Below are 21868 nucleotides of genomic sequence, written 5' to 3' on the forward strand. Positions count from 1 at the left end.
AAAAGTTAATAATTATCTTCAAACATAAGATATCTTTTGAAAAATGACTATGCACTAAATACAGCACTGGATACTGGAGAGATTTCTATTATTACAGATATAATAACCAATTACTATCAAAGGGTATAACCTTAAGCAAATCACTGTCACTTCTTTGTGGAAAAAGCTCCTTCAAGGTCTGAAGCTTAGCATCTTTAAGGTCTTCCAATTCCGAAAGGTCTTCCAATTCTGAAATATCATTATTATTTCTACCTGCCATGGCAGGAAGGCCTTGGGACTCTTCATCTTCAGAAGGTTCAGAACTAAAAATATTTTCAGAGAAAAAAACAATATTTTAATCTTTTACTAGTGCTATTTTATTATAAATGAACATATATGTGTACATATAATACAGCATATCTGCAGTTATTTTCTATATTAAATGCAGTCCATACCTATCAAAAATTAAAACAACTTTTTCATTTCAGTATTGTTAGGTATATAAATCTACATTCCGAAAGTCGGCATACTTTGAAAATATCTGAAGTTATCTGGGCTGGGATGGAAAAGAACAACAAAATACCTGGCATTTGTTTTGTTACAATCCACACACATTTATTGCATGCCCACCTTCTCTTTCCTACTCCTTTTTTTTCACCTGTACTCTGCATAAAACATGAGTGTTGTCATGTTGCTCCTGAGAAATTATGAAGCCTACACTAAAACAAAGATAAAAGAATTTTCACAGCCTACCTAGGTGATCAGAATCTAAATGTTACAATTGCAATGGTCTGATTCAGTATCAGAATCTCTGCCAGGAACAAAACATTTCTTTAGCAGATAGGGAGCATTTATTCCATATGAGGCTTTATTCTACAACAACTAACTTCAACCTCATTCCATTTCAGTTTTTGTGCTTATCCTAGAGAAAAAGATATTTTGTGCCAAATCTTACTCCTGTATCTCCCAAACAGAAAAATCTCATTTTGAAATTTTGGTTTTCTACCATGGTAGGTATTATGGAGATGAGAAAGTAGAAGTGTAACAAATGGGAAGAAGTTATAAAGATCAGAGAAAGCAGCAAGGTGAGAACATAGTTAAGTATATTCCTAGTGTCAGATAATGCAGACTTTGTTATACAGCTAATTCTATTTTTGGACAGCTCTCTTAGACACAGATCCAGAATCTGTATTTTAGTAACTTCTCTATACCCATTCATGTTAGTTCAGTTGTCCCTGTTAGGGCACTGGTTATGCCTAAGAATCTCCTGAAAACATTTAAAAGCAGGTTCCCAAGGATCAGGAATATGCATTTGAACAAGATTCTAGGCTGACTTCTTGAATCTTGATCTAAGAATGCTCTAAAGTAACAAAATAAAATAAATCTCTTCTTTTATCACTCTGCTTGTCCTTCAATATTAGGGAAGACAATCACATGTGCTCCCTTTCCATTACACCCAGACTTCTCATTCCTGATGTGCTCAACTCTGAATTTTCACTCCACCTCACTCCGTTCACGCTCCTTACCTAATTTTGCCTGTTAGTTCACTGAGAAAATAAAAAGCATTGAGGTTGGAATCCATTTACAATTCCTGCCCTGGATAACCACTTTAAAGGTCCTTACTCTTGTGGCCATGACAACTTTAACCTAGTGATCAGACTCATGATCAAACTCAGATGCCTCTGACGTAAGTACTAACATTGGCCATGAATCTTATCATACCTTGGGATTTAACGTAACAGGTCACAGGAAATACACGTGACAGAGAAATACATTAAATACCATCATGAGGAAACAATCAGAAAAATCTATTTTCTCTGAGACTTAGTCTCTTTAAAAAGTTGCAATCCTTAAAGGAGAGGAGAGGAGGCAAGTGGACTTCTCAAGATCAAGGGAGTTGAGAGTTGTAATGTCCAAATGCAATGGATGTTCCTTGTTTTGGATCCTAGTTTGAACGACAAGCTACGACACACATGAAATGAGAATATAAACTGGGAATCACATGATTTAGAGAATTTTTCATTGATAACAATAGTGTTTTGGGGGGAGTAGGGGGGTGTATAACCAAGTATTAAGGAGAGAAATGTTGTGATGTCTATAATTTACTTTAAAATACCTCAGCTAATAATAATAATAGATGAAACAATGAAACAAACAAGGAAGAATGTTAACAACTGTTAAATCTAGGTGGTAGGTATGTAGGTGTTCGTTATATATTCTTTCATTTTCTTATATGCCTTAAGCTTTAAACATAAAAGTAAAAATCCACAAGAACAAGATTGCCCACTTCGCGTTCTTTTACCTGGTCTCAGATAAAGTTGTTCCCTTTCGCTGGAGGTGAAGTCTCCTCTCAGTGCTCAGGGATTCTAGCCCTTTCTGCTTCCTACAGGATCCTGCTTTAACTATCTACTATCTTCTCTCCCAAATCTTGTCTCTCTCCTTAAGCTCTTCCTCCCAAGTCTCCGATGTGCTCAGGATTGCATTAATTCAATGTGCCAGGAGTTCTAGGGACTATGGACACAGCAGTGAAATAAACAAATTCTCGTCTCCTTCACAAATTTTTTAAGACTGATTTTCTACTTCCTCATTTCCTATATAGTTCTCAACTCACTTTTTATATCTTCAGCCCTACCGCTTTGGTGAAATTGTTCTCACTAAGGGCAATAATATTCTCTAAAATGCTGACTGTGATAAAAACCTTTCGTTGGTTACCTATTCCTCTGCGGTCCCATACACTGTTGCTCTTTAAAAGTCTTGTCCCACCCCTACCATCACCCCATGGTTCTGCAGCATTATTACTTCTGATCTTCCCTTTACCTCTCAACCTAACCTTAATCTCTACAGGAGGCTTTTCTTCCTTTGTTTACCTTCTTGAATTGCCAGTGTTACTAGGATTCTATCTTCAGCTCCTTTTTGTCTATTAATGCTTCCTGGGAGATTTCATCAACTGCCAGAGTTTCTGACTATTACCTCTATCAGTGATTCTCAAAAGGGCAGCAGTTTTGCCCCTAGAGGACATTTGGTGATGTCTGGAGACATTCTTGATAGTCCTGACTAGAGAGGTGCTACTGGCATCTAGCTGGTAGAAGTCAGCGATTCTGCCAAACATACTATGATGTACAGGACAGCTCCTCAAACAAAGAATGATCTGGCCCAAAATGTCAAGAGTGTCAAGGTTAAGAAACCCTGATAACCAAAATGGCCCATGGGCCATGCATAGGTACTGATTCTAACTATGGAGCATTCACACAATGCAGTACTATGGAGTTGTAGAAAAGAATAAAGATTCCTATGAGCTGATATGATTTCCAGAATACATACACTGCTAAGTGGAAAAAAGTAAAGAACAAAAGTATATACATATATATGAATGTAGTGTGCTTTTGTATAAGAAACAAGAAGAAAAGAGACATAGGAAAGAAAAATAAACTATTACTAGAAACCAAACGAACTGGTTAGTTCTGAGGTGGGGGTGGGTGGGGGCTGGAAGGAGAAGGAACAAAAGTAATACTTCTCTGAGCACATGTATGAGTTCACACTCTATGCAGAGTTTTGATTTTTGGAATCTTTTTAATATCTTAAATATTTATATATTTAATATCTTAAATAAAAATAATTTTTTAAAAAAAAGGGACAAAGGAAAAACCCTAAAAGGAATACAAACAGAAATTAATGAACTGAACTATAGTTCAAGTGAATAACACAGAGAAAAATTTAATCCAAGTACTTTGACCATATACCCTCAATCTAAAAGACAAATAAAACTTATAAACAAATTTTGAACTCATAGTGGGCTTAATGGTCAAGTGGTATGATTACAGCAATTCTGAAACTATTTTATGTATGTTGGATAATTGAGCAAACTAGTAAATATACTGATATTGGTGGAAGCAGAGTTTTCACAGTCACAGAAGGAAATACAGGAGGCAAGGAAGAGCCTTGTGGTGGTAGATTAAAATTAAAGGTAACATCACATCTCATGATTTAAAAAAACAGCAAAACACCACCACACATTCCCCCTCCCTCTCTCTCATTTCCTAGCCCATTCTGCTTAAAGGGCAGTGACATAACCCCTGCCTCACCCAAGAGCAAAGAAAGAACACGGCTAGTCCCCAGATTTTCAAATACCACTCCCTACTAAGAGGAACCAGTGCTACTTGGAGAAACGGCTAATTCTAATTTCAGGCTAGGACAGGGAAAGTACTAGTCTGGAACATCTTGTGCCGGAAGGGAAAGGCTCAAAAAATCATAGGACCCTCTCAAAACCAGAGCCTGCTTGAAGGGGCCCTTGCTTGTCAAAACTGAGCAATTTGAGCATCAAAATGAATTAATGATAGTAATGGATTATAATCCATTGAATAAGCATCTATGAATCCCATTTTTGTATTTACTATACTATATAAATATATGACTAAATAGGAAGAAAAGAGAAAACTCTGTAGAATACCAAATAATTAAAGTGTAAGTTCTAGAATGCTAGTTGGAATACCACCATTTTGCAACTATCATTGTAATAGCTGATTTAAAACTACTGAGTGAAAGTCTGCTAGGGAAAAGGATTATTACCCAGTCTCAAAGTTTCTCCCCACAGTGTAATCATTACAAAGAGGAAAATGTTAACTTTATAGGAACAGGTTTCTGAATGGTTAAAGTTTACTTCACCGATAATGGGACAAATTGATATGAGTGTGCATCCTAACAAGACACAGTGAGAAGGACACAAAATCATTATGTAGTATTCCTGCCACTTAATCTAAATTCAATTATGAAAAAACATCAGGTACGTATAAATTGAGAGACATGCTAAAAAAAACTGGCCTGTTAACGTTCAAAGGCCAATATCAAGATAAACAAAAAAATGCTGAGAAACTGTTTCAGATTAAATGAGTCTGAAGAGATACGACAAACTAAATCCAACATTGTGATGCCGGGGAAAACAAATTACTATAAAGCAGTAATTGAAGCACGGTCCGTGGACTGACTGCTAGTCTGCAGACTCAAAATGTTTGTTAATCTACCTGCGACAAGATAAGGAACTCAAATCAGAATGTAAAACAACTACATTACTAAGCACAATGCTTAGTTCAGCTGATTTTTTTTCCATTACAAGGCTTTCTTAGTGAAGGAATCAGTCTCTTGATTTACATTCTAGGGTACATTTCTTATTTACAAACCAGAACTTTAGTAGTACTACCACGAAGAACACTCTTGGGATAACTGGTAAAATTTAAGTGTGGACTCTCTAATAGGCAATAGTACTATACCAATGTTAATTGGTATTCCTGAATCTGAAATGCTACTTCTGTTATCTAAGAGAATGACCTTGTTAGAAGATAAATGTGAAATTATTAGAGGCAAAGGATTCAGTAATAATTCTAACTCTTAATTACGAAGAAGGTTACAAGCAAATGTGGGGAAATGTTAACTACAAATGAAACTTTTTGAAAGAACTGTGAGAGTTGATTACCTTATTTTTGCAACTTTTCTGTAACTTTCAATTTTTTTAAAAATAAAATACAAAAACTGGGGTCCTAATACCTCAACTTTCCTTAGGATTACCCACACAGGATCTCCACCATTTTTTATTTTAGAGTGAAGTTTATTTTTTATTTTAGATGACACAAAGAAGTTCATTCGAAGAGCAAATCCTCCCCTTAGCAGTGGGAGTCTCAATGTCTCACTACTTCTTGCGACACTTTCTTCACTGAGCTCCTGATCACACAATCTTCTGACTTTTACCACAATGACTACTCCTTCTTAGAACCTTCTATAGGTTTCTTCTCATCTCCCCATTCCTAAAATCCAGAGGTCCTCTGGCTTATGTCCTTAAACCAAGAGATGTTCTCTTTTCCAGCTACACTAGTGTCACTTAGTGATTTCACCTAATCATAAGACTTTAAATATCAAATCTATATTCTCACAGCTCCTAAATTTAGATATGTAAGCTACACCTCTCCCCAGAACGCAAAAGTCCCAAATCCAACTCCCCACCTGACACCTCCGCTTAGACGTCTAAGTCTTCTCAATCACAGCTTTGTTCAAGACCCAACTGCTCTTTCTTTCATCCCGCACCACACCCAAAACGGTATTCCTTATCTCAGTTAATGGTGACTCCATGCTTCCAGTTACTCAGGCCAAAAATCTTAGGGTCATCCTTGACTCCTTTCTCTCCCACCCCATATGAAATCCATCAATAAATCCTCTCTGTTCTACCTTCAAAGTGTATCCCGAATCTAACCACTTCTTATCGCTTCCATAGGCACTAGCCTGGTCTAAGCCTCCATCATTTCTTGCCTGGGTTACAACAACAGTATCCATGCTTCTACTACTGCTCCCCTACGGCCTCAAAGACCTTTTAAACTCCTAAGTCAGATCATTTGACACCTCTGCTCAATGCGTTCCATTAGCTTCCCACCTCATTTAGAATAAAAGTCAAACAGCCCGTGGGCTTAACATGATTAAGGCCCTCCTCGACCCTACTCCTTACCTTGTGGCCTCAGGTCCTTCACTCTCTATCATTTGTCCCCCCACTTTCCTCAAGAATACCAGGCCTAATATGACTTCTAGGTCCTTAAACAGACGACTCCCAGTGCAGAATACCACCCCTCCCCGACCATATCCAGATGGTTCACTTTCTCACCCGCTTCAGGTCTTTGCTCAAGCATCGTCTTCTCAACAAAGCCTTTTCCAACAGTGCTCTTTAAAACCACGCCCTTACCCATGGCCCTGAACCCTGAATTTCCCTTCCCTTTCGCCCATAATATTTATTATTTGACCTACTGCATTTTTCACTTGTTTATTGTCTTTCTACCTGACTATAATACAAGCTCCATGCTAGCTCAGAGAATGTGCCCAAAAAATGTTAAAATGATTTGACTCTGGGACTCAAGAGCAAATCATAAAGCAGTTATAGATGAGCAAACATACTTGTTAAAATAATTTCCCTATCTATAGAGGGCTAAAAAAACACCAAATATCTCTTCTCACTAAACTTTTTATTGAAAATCACTGTTATCCAGAAAAACACACAAACACATACCCAGTACCTCTCTACATCTCCAAGTTAGGGAAAAATAACCAAGATGCAGTAGGGAAAAGGCAAAAAAAGAAAAGAGGAAGTCACCAAAATATTTCATATTAAATAACTCTTTCTGAAACAACTCTTACACATGCACATATAGTGAATCCATTAAGCTGCTTACACTATAATCACTGTGTCTCTGTTGAATTTTTTCTCTTGAACTGTACTAGAGCAATTTGGGGAAATAACATCTTCACTATCAGAAGACAAATCAATATACTGGATTCCTCTTTGATTCTTTAAATATGATATACTTGCTTTTCTCTCATTTTCTGGAGTTTCTGGAACACTAGAATCTTCTGCAAAAGAAAAAGAAGAAAGGCATTTTGAGCAATTTGAAAAGAAAAATTTGTTTTTGATAATTATAATCATGTGCTAAAAATCTTTAACTTTATTCACTGTTCCCATTCTAAAACCAAAAATTCCTACTGCTTTTTGAAGAAAAAATTAAGACAACCAGGGCTGGTGTTAAACAACTTTCTATTTCACAGATTACTTACTAGCAAGACCTTAGTGGAAACTGCAAAACAGAGGTTTGCGTTTCATATTCTAAACCTTTTCTCTCTATGCTTATATTTCCTAGTATCCAGTTCTTGCCTAAGAGAACATGAACACTAGAGCCCCAAACAGTTCAATTTCAGTTGTGTCTCTTAGCCAAGTTACTTATCTAGTCTCTGTCCTCACCCATGAAGCAGATATGCTAATAATCACAGGGCTAATGTGCTCATAAAATCAGATGATATACATTAAGCATTTAGTTCAGTAATTGGCAGATGGCCAGCATCCAATAAACCTTAGTTCTCATGCAAACGCTGGTGTTATGGGGTGAATTATGTCCCCTCCAAAATTCCTGTGTTGAAGTTCCAACCCCTAGTACCTCAAAATGTACTCTATCTGGAGATAGGGCCTTCAAAGGTGATTAAGTTAAAATAAGACCATTAGGGCGGGACCCTAATCCAATATGACTGATGTCCTTATAAGAAGAGAGAGACACCAAGGATGTGTGTGCATGGAGGAAAGCCATGTGAGGACACAGTGAGGTGGCCATCTGCAAGCCAAGAAGATAGGACTCGGATGAAACTAAACCTGCCAACACCTTGATCTTGGAATGCTAGCCTCAAGACCCGTGGGAAAAAAGCAGGCCAGTTGTTTAAGCCACCCATTCTGTGGTATTTAGTTATGGCAGCCCTCACAACTAATAAAGTTGGCATCATCTGTCTGTGTCCATATTCTACCAAGGTCTCCTCTCTCCAAGGGCTGAGTTCCAAATTTATCCTCCCTTATAAATTTGAGGAGAGAGATCAGATTTAAGGAACTCATACTGAAGTAAAAGCAGTCAGAGCCCTGGTCTAGTGAACACTTTAAAAGGCAATGACGAGGGGCCGGCCCCGTGGCCGAGTGGTTAAGTTCGTGCGCTCTACTGCAGGCGGCCCAGCGTTTCGTCGGTTTGAATCCTGGGCGTGGACATGGCACCACTCATCAGGCCATGCTGAGGCAGCATCCCACATGCCACAACTAGAAGGACCCACAACTAAGATGTGCAACTCTGTCCGGGGGGGGGGGGGGGGGGGGCGTTGGGGAGAAAAAGGAAAAATTAAAAATCTTAAAAAAAAAAAAAAAAGGCAATGACCACATGGAATCTTCAGTTCAAAGGGGTCAATTTAAAGAACAATAGCTACCGTTAACTACTTTTTAGGTCATTATCCAGTCCTCAAGTGAAACACAAACATTTTTAATCCTCACAATAAACCCAAGGGCACACATTATATTACATTTTTACAGATAAATTAAGGTTTAGAGAAAGCAACTTGTTCAAAGTCATACAGGAGAAAGCAGTAGATCTGAAATCCAAGCGCAAAGTCTAAATCCTCACACTCTAAAACTCTTGGCCCCCCCCAATTAACTGTCACGAAACAACAGCAATCATTATTATGGGGTTCATGAGCTATATTTGTAAACAACACTAACCAAGGCCTACATAACCATTTGCCTCGAGAACACTAAAACAACATTCCTTTACTTCCTACAATGAAGTCCTAGCAACACCACTGAAAAGCAAATCATGTTTTTTTCCAATAAAGAATTTTATAAATGTAGTGTGCCCTGGGTGAAAAACTCTGTGTTGCAACACATCACAGCTATGTTAACTGACATAAATATGAAGGCAATTACAAATTCTGATAATTATGTAAAGTAATAAAATTAGAGTCCAACTCCTGTAAAATAAGTATAAAGATACTATGAACTCTGCTTTTACAAAGCATTCCTGACATATCACAAATCACACATAAAATTAAAAATTTAGATCTTTACTGTATTAAAAATTTGAGCTAAAGTTAATGCATATCATTTGAACAGTTTGACAATAGTGTCTTGCTTTCTGTTTTAAAAGGGCTTATGGCAAAATAATTTCGATTGTCCACTTTTCTCAAAAAAATCTCTTTATTCAAAATGAAGAACAATCTTTTCAAAACCAGCCACTCAAATGCCTAACTGCTTGAGGGTCTAAAAATTCTATTAGTGAGAGTATTCTGAGAACTAGCATTTCTTCAACTTGATTATATATTCATCTTTTCTTTGATTTTATTCCCTTATTTTATACAGATCATAGTACAAAAATATGTGGCGAAGACATACCAATTTTTGAAACAAAAGATTTAATATGCTTCGTTAAGACAGAAAAAAGAGTGTGGCTTACTCTCCCTCATGCACTCAATTACTTCAAGCTTTTACTGGATATATATCATGAAAATATACACACTCAATACGCATACTGCACTGAAACAAGTGGCATCCGCACAGCCTGACGGGCAGGTGACGAACAGAAGTGGCGGTTTGGTGATACAGGGATGAGGGAAGGTTGTAAAACAGCAGCATTTCTCAAACTCAGGACCCCTTCACTCTTAAAAACTGACGGGCCCAGGGACAGGTCCTGTGGGGTAGTGGTTAAGTTTGCAAGCTCTGCTTTGGCGGCCCTGGGTTCACAGGTTCAGATCCCGGGTACAGACTACACACTGCTCATCAAGCCACGCAGAGGAAGAATGGCACAGATGTTAGCTTGGCAACAAGCTTCCTGAAGCAAAAAGAGTAGGACTGGCAACAGGTGTTAGCTTAGGGCCAATGTTCCTGACCAAAAAAAAATTGAGGGCCCTAAGGAGCTTTTGGTTATATCTATGAAATTTATCATATTAGAAAATAGAAACTGAGAAAATAAATATTTACTAAACAAACTCTTGACATACTAACACAAATATTTTCAAGAAAACCACATCCCCTCCTCTCACTCCCCAAATTTTGGTGAGAAGAGTGGCATTGTTGTACATTTGTGAAAATCTCTGGTTTAAATAGAAGATTGCCAGATTCTCATTTCTGCGTCTGCAATTAATCTGTTTCAGTATACTGTTTTTGTCAGGTTAATGAAGAAAATCATGCCACCCACAGTTATATAGTTAGGGAAGGGAGGAGTATTTTCAAAGCCTTTTTACAATTACTCTTCTTTGATACTAAACCCAAATTTGACAGGTGGTAGGTTTTAAATGTTAGTTTCAATGTGTCATCTGAAACCATATGAATAAGCTTTTGCATTCTGTTCCATTAAAACCCATGCATTATTTTGTAACTCTATGTGCATTGGTCATTTGGAAAATACTGGCTCACTCACTGATTAATGCAGATCTTCTAAATGTTGACACATTTCACGGTATCTTATCAAAAACTACATTCATTAATATCACCACTGATCTCTAAATATCTGGAGATGGTCAAATTCACAGTCGTGAATAACAGTTTTTCAAAATCCAAACTTTCCTCTGAAAATTGGAATTTTATCTCTTGCAATAAATACTGTCATTTGTTTTCCTTGATATCACTGCTTATTTTTGAGAAAATGTCTGCTAAAGATCTAAGTCTGCATAACTGTAGTTTGTCAGTCATTCTTTAGGTAAAAATGGTGTTCTGTGAAAAAAAAAGACAAACTCGGTTCAAAACTCAAAGCAACTGCTCAAATGCTTTCCCCGGAGATAAGCCTTGTACTTCAGCATGCAGCAAACTGTAGTTCACATTTTGTTTCACAAAATATTAAAAAGGTGCCTACTGAGAAGTTGAGATTTTATAAACTTAACAGTTTTTACTGTTTGATCAAGAACATTCTTAGGAGAAACTGGCATTTAAAAAATTTTAAGAATACAATGATTACTGGAACAGTTTGGAGCCTTAGCCTTGATTTGTGCTAGGGCATCAGCCATTTTACCGACCACTGCTTCTGCACCATCAGTGCAAATACCAACATACCAGAAAGGGCAAGTAACGTCTTATATTATTATGAAAAATTTTGGTCTTGTGGACCCACTTTTAGGTCTTAGGGACCACAAAGGTTCAGAGACTACACTTTGAAAACTGATGGGACACAGTAAAAGCTTGTTTATATAAAATATAGTCAATAATCTACAATTAGAATAGTGCTGAATGCTTAGATTTGTTTGCACTATTTTTAGAAGTAAGCAACAGCAAAAATAGCTAAGAGCAACGGCCAAAAAGATATCCCTGATGCAATGATGCTTTTTGACCCAAAGCAAAGAAGCACTTTTAAGCAGCAGAGCAAAGGAGGACAGGAAACAAAAAAGAAAAATACAAAAATGAGGGAAAGAATGGTGAAAAGCAGAAATAATTATGAAGACACTGGCTACTATTCAGTTCTGATATTTGCTGAATGTCTTCTGTGTTTAAGACACCGTACCAGGAGGTAGGGGACATTAAAGAAAAAAAAGAGTTATAGTTCAACTTGCCCTAAAGAAACTAGTAATAGGAGCTAAGTAGCCACGTGCACAAATAACTATGTTATGAGACATAATTTGTGCCATGACAGAGGAATAAACAAAATGCTAAAGGAACATGTGGAAAAACAGCCTGTCCTTTCATATAAAAACAAAAAAGGCTATCATGTTTTAAAGACAGAAAATGATATTTTCTCATTACCAAAGGTAATGGAAACCTACATCATCAGCATATGCAAGAAGGTTCCAAGGTCCCAGGGAGAAATTCCAAATGAACTTTCTCATTAGTAGAATGCACAACAGAAAACAACTGTATATCCCCAATTTTTTCAGTATGATTGTACCCATTCTCATATCTAACTCTACCAAGAAACAAAAGAAGCATTTAAGCCTATCGCCGATTTCACTTTTCTAAGTGGTCCAAGATCAAGGACCACTCAAAACACAGACAAAAAATCACTCCTGGGAGATTATGAGTTCACGTGGAAATAGTCTAAATCAATTTGATAATCCATACATAAAGGTGATCTCCCAATGTAAAATGAAAACACATAAATCTTTACAACTGTCCTGCAGATTTATGGAAGTGTGACACTTTTTTTTTTTTTTGAGGAAGATTAGCCCTGAGCTAACTACTGCCAGCCCTCCTCTTTTTGCTGAGGAAGCCTGGCTCCGAGCTAACATCATGCCCATCTTCCTCTACTTTTTATATGTGGGATGCCTACCACAGCATGGCTTGCCAAGCAGTGCCATGTCTGCACCCGGGATCCGAACCAGCGAACGCCGGGCTGCCGAGAAGCATAATGCGTGAAGTTAACGGCTGCGCCACCGGGCCAGCCCCTGACACTTTTGATATTCCAATTGTGTATTGCTCTACATAGCTCACATCTCTAACACGGCAGCTGACTTTCAAAGCATTTCCTCTGACTATCAAATAAAACACATCACATATTTGCTTTTTTTTTTAAAAAATTTTTGGTGAGGAAGATTTGCCCTGTGCTAACCTCATCACCAATCTTCCTCTTTTTTTTTTTTGCTTGAAGAATATTGTCCCTGAGTTAATATCTATGCCAATCTTCCTCTATTTTATATGTAGGTCATTGCCCCAGCATGGTTGACTAGTGGTATAGGTCCATGCCTGAGATTCAAATTCGTGAACTCGAGCCGCTGAACCAAACCCAACCTCTAAGCCACAGAGGCAGCCCCTATATTTGCCTTCTTAAAAGGGTTATTACCAAAAAATAGATTATAAAATCTGGACAATCTTAACTTGAATGTCATAGTAGAGAGGTAAATACCTGTAACATATTAGATAAATTAAACTCTCTGATGAAAGCTCTAGAAAAAAACAAAGAATACATTGAATACAAGATCAAAGAGGGGCTGGCCCGTGGCCAAGTGGTTAAGCTCGTGTGCTGCGCTTTGGCGGCCCACGGTTTCACTGGTTTGGATCCTGGGCGTGGACATGGCACCACTCATCAGGCCATGGGGTCTTTGGGGAGAAGAAGAAAAAAGAAATTCAAAGAGTAGTTTCTAACACATCACTCTAAGATGAAATGAGAACTGAGCATGAAGAAACATTTCAGGTTTAAGCCAAAAGAAAAGATAAACAGAGAAAATGTAAAGGAAAAAATAAAGTCATGCTTCTAAGATTGGACAAGGCAAAAATGTCAAACCTGAGTGGTATTTTTTAATAAGATAATTTATATTCACAATAAAAATATAACTGACATATGTCACAACTGCATTGCAATAATGAAATGTATAAACACTGCAGGATATATAAGGCAAAAAGTCAACAGAGACAAATATGAGGCTTTAACTCTCTTCTCTAAGCTTGTAATAGATAACAGTGCACAAAAATAATTAAGATATAGAACAGTACTTTTTTTTAACTGTTTTTTGAGGAAGACTAGCCCTGAGCTAACATCTGCCACCAATCCTACTCTGTTTGCTGAGGAAGACTGGCCCTGAGCTAACATCTGTGCCCATCTTCCTCTATTTTATATATGAGACGCCTGCCACAGCATGGCTCCAAAGTAGTGCATAGGTCTGGCCCTGGGATCTGAACTGGTGAACCCCAGGCTGCCAAAGCAGAGCATGCAAACTTAACCACTGTGCCACCAGGCCAGGATGGAACAGCGTTTTTCAAACATTTTTGATCAAGACCCACTGTAACAGATGCAATAATAGATTATGACCCTCAACACTGACAGACACATATAACTGAAACAAAAGTTTCATAAGTTTTACTGTAAGTGATACTTTGATAATTTTCTACTTATTCTATTCAATTAAAAAACAGTTACATGTATTTAGTCAGGACCCAAGAAACTGACTTTATGACATTGTTGATCCACAGTTTGAAAAATATATAAATAATAAAACTCATCTATTATTTGGCATATAATTAAATCTATACTTAGATTACGTCTTTTCTTCCAAGTACTCTCAGAACTGTCACAGAAATTGTGTATTAGGCCACAAATAAAATATCAGTAAATTCACCAAAGAAGAAATATGACAGACCACATTCTCTGGTCACAGAACACTGAAAGTAGAAGTAAATTTTAATAAAAACATTGACACAAAATTTCAGATACCTGGAAATTCAAAAAAGAAAGGAAAACTTAGAAACCACTTCTTTGAACTTTCAGGTCAAAGAGCAAGAAAAAAACAACAAAAAACAAATCAAAATCTATAAAACATCATATATCATAACACTACACAAGATTTGAAATAATGTGGTAAACTAATGAAAGATTATAGAAACAAATTAACGGCCCACAGATACAAACATACATGGGAATTTAGACTATAATGATGACGTTTCAAATGTAAGAAAAAGGATTTGTCCATAAATGGTTCTGGGACAACTGATGAGTAAGTGATACTGAGCAAAAGAGAAAACTAGTATCACCCTTTAGTCCTTATAACAAAATAAATTCCAGATGAAATTTAAGGTTAAAAAAATCAACACAAAAACCAACTCACATCCATTAGTTTGGCTATCAAAAAAACCCAAAAAGGGGCCAGTCCAGTGGCTGAGTGGTTAAGTTCACATGCTCTGCTTTGGTGGCCCGGGGTCTGCCGTTTCAGATCCTGGGCACGGACCTATGCACCACTCATCAAGCTGTGCTGTGGCAGCACCCCACATAAAAGAACTAGAATGACCTGCAACTAGGATATCCAGCTATACACCGGGGCTTTGGGGAAAGAAAAAACAAAAGAGGAGGATTGGCAGTGGATGTTAGCTCAGGGCCAATCTTCCTTACCAAAAAGTATTAAGGAAAAAAAAAAAGAAAGAAATGTATGCGGCTGGCCCAGTGGTACAGTGGTTAAGTTCGCACATTCTGCTTCAGTGGCCCAGGGTTCGCCAGTTCAGATCCTGGGTGTGGATCTACGTACCGCGAGTCAAGCCATGCTCTGGCAGACATCTCACACATAAAGCAGAGGAAGATGGGCACAGATGTTAGCTCGGGGCTAGTCTTCCTCAGCAAAAAAGAGGAGGACTGGCAGCAGATGTTAGGCTCAGGGCTAATCTTCCTCAAAAAAATAAGTAAAAAACCAAAACCAAAAACAACAACAAAACCACCCCTCTAAAAACAAACCAAACTCAACAGAAAATAAGCGTTGGCAAGGATGTGGAGAAACTGGAACCCTTGTACACTGCTGGTGGGAAGGTAAAATGGTGTGGCTGCTATGAAACATATGGTGATTTCTTACATGATCCAGCAATTCCATTTCTGGGTATATATCCCAAAGAACTGAAAGCAGGGTCTTGAAGAAATTTTTGTACACTCACGTGCACAGCAGCATTATTCACAATAGCCAAAAGGTGGAAGCAATCCAAGTGTCCATCCATGGATGCAGGGATCAACAAAATGTAGACATACATACAATGGAATATTTTTCAGCCTTAAAAAGTAATGAAATTTGGATACATGTTATAACATGGGTGAACCTTGATGACACTATGTAAAGTGAAATAGGCCAATCACAAAAAGACAAATCCTGTATGATTCTACTTTCATGACATACCTAGAGCAGTCAAATTCATAGAGAAAGCATACGGGTGGCTGCCAGAAGCTGGGGGTAGGAGGGAATTGTTTAATGGGGAGAGTTTCAGTTTTTGCAGGATGAAAAGAGTTCTGAAGATTGGTTGTACAACAATGTGAATGGAGTTAACACTCCTTGAGATGTACACTTAAAAATAGTTAGGAAGGTAAATTTTATGTTACGTATACTTTACTACAATTAAAAATATAATTAACACAGATGTGCTAGAAGAAAATATGAATGAATTTATCTATAATGTGGTAGTAGGGAATGCCTGTCTGATCAGGATCTAAAACCCAGAAGCTTAAAGAAAAGGATGAACAAATTGATCACATAAAAGTGTAAAATTTCTTTATCATGAACAACAGAGAATTAAAACAATAAAAAGACTTACAAATTATTTCTCAGAAAAAGAAAAAAACAAAGGAACACAAAAAAAATTCAAATGGCTAATATATTTATGAAAATATACATAACCTTAAAAATAAAAAAATAAAGCAACTTAATTGCTTATTAGCCTAATATTTAAAAAGTTCTCAATATTTTGGCCTGTTATGAAAAAGCAGACATCTGAAAACCAAGCTGTAGTCTGGTGCAAACTGATAAAACGTTTGTGTACGGTGATTTGGCAATTACTAAAATATTACTTAGACTCCCTCTAATCTGACAATTCCATTTCCAGGAATTTTCCCACAGATTGCACATATGCACAAATCTGCGTAAAATGATGGTCACTACGGCATTCTTGATAGCAAAAACATGAAGAAAAAACTCAAATCAACCAATGTCCATTAATAGGAAACTATATGAATTACAATACATCTATCTAAGACGATGCTCTGTAGTCATTTAAAAAAATTGAAGTATAGTATATTTTATATGGACTGACATGGAAAGTGTAACAAAAAAAAAATCTATTCTTTAATAGCAAGTTGCATTACAATACGTATGTTAATATAATGCTATTTAGTTTAAAAATAAACATAAAAATCTGAAATATAAACAGGCAGAAAAAAATGTGAAAGAATAAACACCAAAACTAAACAAGCATTACAGAAGATTCTCTCTTGATTACACATTGTATCATTTAATTTTTTATATAACATTTTATTTTGAAGAAAACAATAGCTAAGCAAGGAAAGTAAAAAGGTAGAGAAGGAAAACAGACAAAAGATGTACATTTAAAATGTGCTTAAGATTTTTACTTAAGCATGAGTACTCATTGTACTTTCTATTAAAACAATTCAACAGTGACCCTTTTACCAAGTACCGCTTTTTAACTAACACTAGCAGACATTAAGACGCTAGAGTGACTATCTAAACATATAGCGATGATTCACATTTTGGCCACACACACCTAAAAAGGACTGAGTATCTCGTGGTGGTTATAGAATCAACACCAAAATGATACATTCGGCTTCAGCATTCAAAGGATCATAGCCATTTATTCTTTGCAGGGACTTCAGAGAACATCTAGACAAAGGAAGTGAAGTCCCCAAACACTGCTGTCTTACTGAAGAGCATACAACCTTTATGTGGCAGACAGTGCTCTGGAAATTTTTTTGATAAGTGGTATGATTTTCAATTCTTTCTCTCACTAATTAAAAATCTAACGTTCAACACGGCAACCACATTAAAACAGCAATGACTTTACAGGACGATCTATTTCACCAAGAAAAGAAAGTCATCAAGCATAAACTAAAACTTTCCTCCATTCTAACCTCTAAATGATCTAAGAACCCATCGATTTTTGTCTTTCACTTTTCCCTCCAGGGAAAATGTGTCTCTGCTCCTTTGCAAGGTTAAACAGTGCGGCTGTGCTCCCATTCCCATACTCTTGATGTCTCTCTTCAGATGCCTCTTCTCCCTTCACCCTTTTCTTCTCCACTAGCTTCTTTCCCTTGGTCAACAAACATGCTCAATTTTCAACAATCCTGAAGCATCTTTCCTTGACATTCCTTCCCAGTCAAGCCGTTTCTCTCTTTCCTTCTTGAAAGAGTAGTCTTCACCTCCTTACCTTTCTACTGAAACTGTCTGTTAAAGGTCAACAGTAACTTAATTTCCAAGGAAAGGGGTCTCTGATCAGTCCCCATCCAACTTCACTTCTCTACAGAGTTTGAAACTGTTCATAATACACCAAACTGGAAACTTTCTTTCTTTAGCTTCCAGGGTATTATCATTTTCTCTGACTATTCTAATCATCCTTTATATCTTTCATTGGTTTCCCTTCCTTTGTCCATCACTAAATGTTGATGCTTCTTAATACACACCTTGGACAGTTTTTGTTCACTACCACAAAGATGACTCCAAAGTTGATTTCTCAGGTTTCGACCACTCTCTGAGCTCCAAACTCTAACGTTCAACCCTTTACTAGACCTTGCTACTGAAATATGAGAGGTAGCAAATGCAACATATTTTAATATCCTCCTAATCCTACTTGCCTAATTCAGTTGATAGTGCCAATCACTCAGCTGTCCAAGAAAAGACGTGAGTTCTCTTTAAATCCTCCACATTTAACTGATCATCAAACACCATCCAACACATGTCACTTAAAACTTTCCTAAATTGCCTCCTCTGTCATCCCTGCTGTCATTTCCTACCTTTAGGCTTCAATTAATACAACAGCTTCATTAATGGTTTTCCCACACTGAAATGCTCTATAGCGTGTACCAAATAAAGTCCATCCTCCCTGGCCCCTCACAACCAAGCAGTTTACATTTCTATTTTTCAGCTTCATCTATATTGCCCCAAATCTCCTCTTCCATAGATAACCTCTCCTTTCCCATACACACACCACAGACTCTTCAAAGCAACATATTTTTCATCCCTTGTTCACCGAAGAAGCAATGATTCATTGTTTAGGGTCCACTCAAAATCATCTCTCTATGACTTTTCCTGATCCTCCCCAGGAAGAATAGATATAATTTAATCATTTGTGAATTTGACTGTGACCCTACAATGCTTGCTATCTTCCTCTCTATATGAGTTATCATATTGTACACTATTTTAACTATATAAATTTACATGCCCCTTCCTCCTGGTGCTCCTTGAGGATCACGCTTTGTTCACATTTTTATCCCTTATGCATAAAACATAGTAGGCTCTCTCCTTTCACACTCATCTGCCACTGCTTTACTCCCTCCAAACCCACTACACTCCCAAAAAAGTCAAAGAAAAAAGAGAAATAAACTGTAAGTAATAACTATTGATAACTCTGGGCATTGTGAGAGTGAAATAAACCTGAGGAGGGGAGAAGGGAAGAGAAGGAGATCTCCAGAAAGTCAAGTGCTGGCAAAATAATGCGATCTGATCTCCATTTGTTCACAGTGGTTGTTTCACATACCTTGAAAAAAGTCTGGCTCATAGTAAGTGATCAATATTTTTTGAAGGAATACTGCAATGAACGTAAAGTGTATGCCCTCACATCCAAAGACTGGATTAAAGGAGCCTGTCCTGTATCAAAAGTAGTTTAAAGCATCCATGGCTGAAGAATGTCTGATGGCTAAGGGACTATTTTGAGATCATAAAGAGAAAGAGGGATATTTAAAAAATATATACAAAGTATAAATATCACCCATTTATCATCCGATACTCCCTTTTTTAAAAAAATATTTTATTTATTTATTTTGAGAAAGATTAGCCCTGAGCGAACATCTGCCGCCAAGCCTACTCTTTGTGCTGAGGAAGTCTGGCCCTGAGCTAACATCTGTGCCCATCTTCCTCCACTTTATATGTGGGACGCCTACTACAGCATGGCTTGATGAGCAGTGTGCAGGTCCACACCTGGGATCCCAAGTGGTGAACCCCAGGCTGCCAAAGTACAATGTGCAAACTTAACCCTGCAGCACTGGGTGGGCCCCCCGATGTTCCTTTCTTCAACACATTCTCAGTGAACTGAGGGCCTACTACATGCCACTCACTGTTCTGAGCAACAGAGATGAACAGGTGAACAAGACAGACAAGATCTCTGCTCTCATGGATCTTAGTCATGTGCTGCATAACAATGTTTTGGTCAATGACAGATCACACATATGACGATGGTCCCATAAAATTAGCACCATATGGCCTAGGAATGTAGTAGGCTATACCATCTAGATTTGTATAAGTACACTCTATGATGTTCCCACAATGACAAAATCACCTAACAATGAATTTCTCAGAAGTGATCCCGTCATTAAGCAATGCATGACTATATTCTAATAAGAGGGGAGACAAATATATAATCTAATGTTACGTAGTAATAAATTATACAGAAAAATACAGTAGAGTAAAACTGGGGAGGGGGGAGGGAGTTGCTACCTCAGAGAAAGTGATCAAGTGAAGGCCTTCTAAAAAAGGTAACATTTCACCAAGCCCTACTGAAAGAAGCTGAGTCATATGCAAATACCAGCAAAAAGGGTCTTGCAGGCAAAGAGCAAATGGGAAGAAGGAAAGATGGGACTGTGCTTGGCCTATTCAAGGAACAGTGTATCTGTGGCACAGTAACTGAAAGAGGATGGTAATAAATAAAATATTAACTCATATTAGGTGAAATAACAGGATAAGCTGAAAAAGAGTGATTACAGGTAATCTTAACTGCATACAATTTTCATCCTATAAGCTGACTTAGAGACTAACACTATTGTAAATAAACAAAGATAGCATTATCCCACAATGGCAGACTAAGTTACACGATGATAAAGGAAGTCAAGTCATTATCTGTATGCCACTGATGATTCCCAATCTCCATATGCAGTCCTGATCTTAAATCCAACTTCAGCATCTTATCCTCTCCACAGCCCAAGGCACAACACTCAATTCAGCAGGCCCTCCCTCATGCTAAGGGAAGTTGCCTTTGGTCTACTCCAACAGCTAAATTGGGGGCAGGACCTTTGATTCCTATTTGCACTTTTAAATGCGTGCCCAATAACTTAAGATGGGTACTTCATACCTATTCTGATGTAGAGAACTCTCTTTTTTTTTTCAATTATCTAAGCTAAAATTCTTAACATTCATTTTATCTCATTCCTACCAAGAATCTTGCTGTAAAACCTTGCCCTTTCTCACTTAGAAATCTCTCACATCTCGTTCTTCTTCATTTCTACCATGATCATCAAGTTTGGATTCTAAGAGCTTCCTAAACGATTCCTAACCCTTCAAGCCCTACTCTCTATAATGTACAGTACTCACAACTGCTAGACTGAATTTACAAAACAACTTTCTTTCATCATTTTACTCCTTTATCTAAAGCCTTTAATGGCTCCTAGAGCCCATAAAGTCTAAACTTAGCCTTAGTTTTCAAATTTCTAAAATTCAGTATCATTCACACTAATCTTTTCTTAAAGCAAAGCTCTCGATTCCTAATAGGATGAATTCTCACCAATCCCAGAACACACTTAATTTTCATATTTCCCAGTGTCATCAAGACTCACCACGTGATTCCTAAAGGTAATCTCAGTTTCTAAGAGGAATTTATGTATGAAAAGAAAAAGTCCCAATAAACAGAAAATGAGTGAAGTCTCTTCAGACAGAAAAAGGCAGAAAAACATCTTTTGACTAGAAAAGGCAATTAAGAATTTCATATTTCTAATATTGATAAATAACTAAAACATTCCATTGAATTCCAGTTTACAAAGTACTTTTATTTTAAAGATGAAAAAACTGTGGACCTCAGATTTTAAGTGACTTGTCCAATGTTCCCTTTAACTAAAAAAACAGCAGCAGAGACTATCTTTGTTTTGAGGGAGATTAGCCCTGAGCCAACATCTGCTACCAATCCTCTTCTTTTTGCTGAGGAAGATAGGCCCTGAGCTAACATCTGTGCCCATCTTCCTCTGTTTTATGTGTAGGATGCCTGCCACAGCATGGCTTGATAAGCGGTGCCATGTCCGCACCCGGGATTCAAACCAGCAACCCCCGGACCGCCAAGGCAGAGTACGCAAACTCAACTGCTGTGCCACTGGGCCGGCGCCAGCAGAGACTTTTAAGGACTCAAAAC

At 37.5% G+C, this 21868-nt stretch overlaps 1 protein-coding gene across 4 annotated transcripts in view; it reads right to left on the bottom strand.

Moving 5' to 3' along the window:
• The window catches only part of SMARCAD1 (SNF2 related chromatin remodeling ATPase with DExD box 1), a 79314-nt gene that overhangs the window by 55023 nt on the left and 2423 nt on the right, over positions 1-21868 (bottom strand). For all 4 annotated transcript variants that reach the window (XM_008522337.2, XM_008522339.2, XM_008522338.2 and 1 more), the window contains exons 3-4: positions 7182-7359; positions 131-302 (exon numbers count right to left, since the gene is read on the bottom strand). In XM_008522337.2, the coding sequence (XP_008520559.1) occupies positions 131-302; positions 7182-7359 (350 nt within the window). The remainder of the gene's footprint in view (positions 1-130; positions 303-7181; positions 7360-21868) is intronic.

The sequence above is a fragment of the Equus przewalskii genome, chromosome 3 (assembly GCF_037783145.1).
Source record: "Equus przewalskii isolate Varuska chromosome 3, EquPr2, whole genome shotgun sequence".
NCBI lineage: Eukaryota > Metazoa > Chordata > Mammalia > Perissodactyla > Equidae > Equus > Equus przewalskii.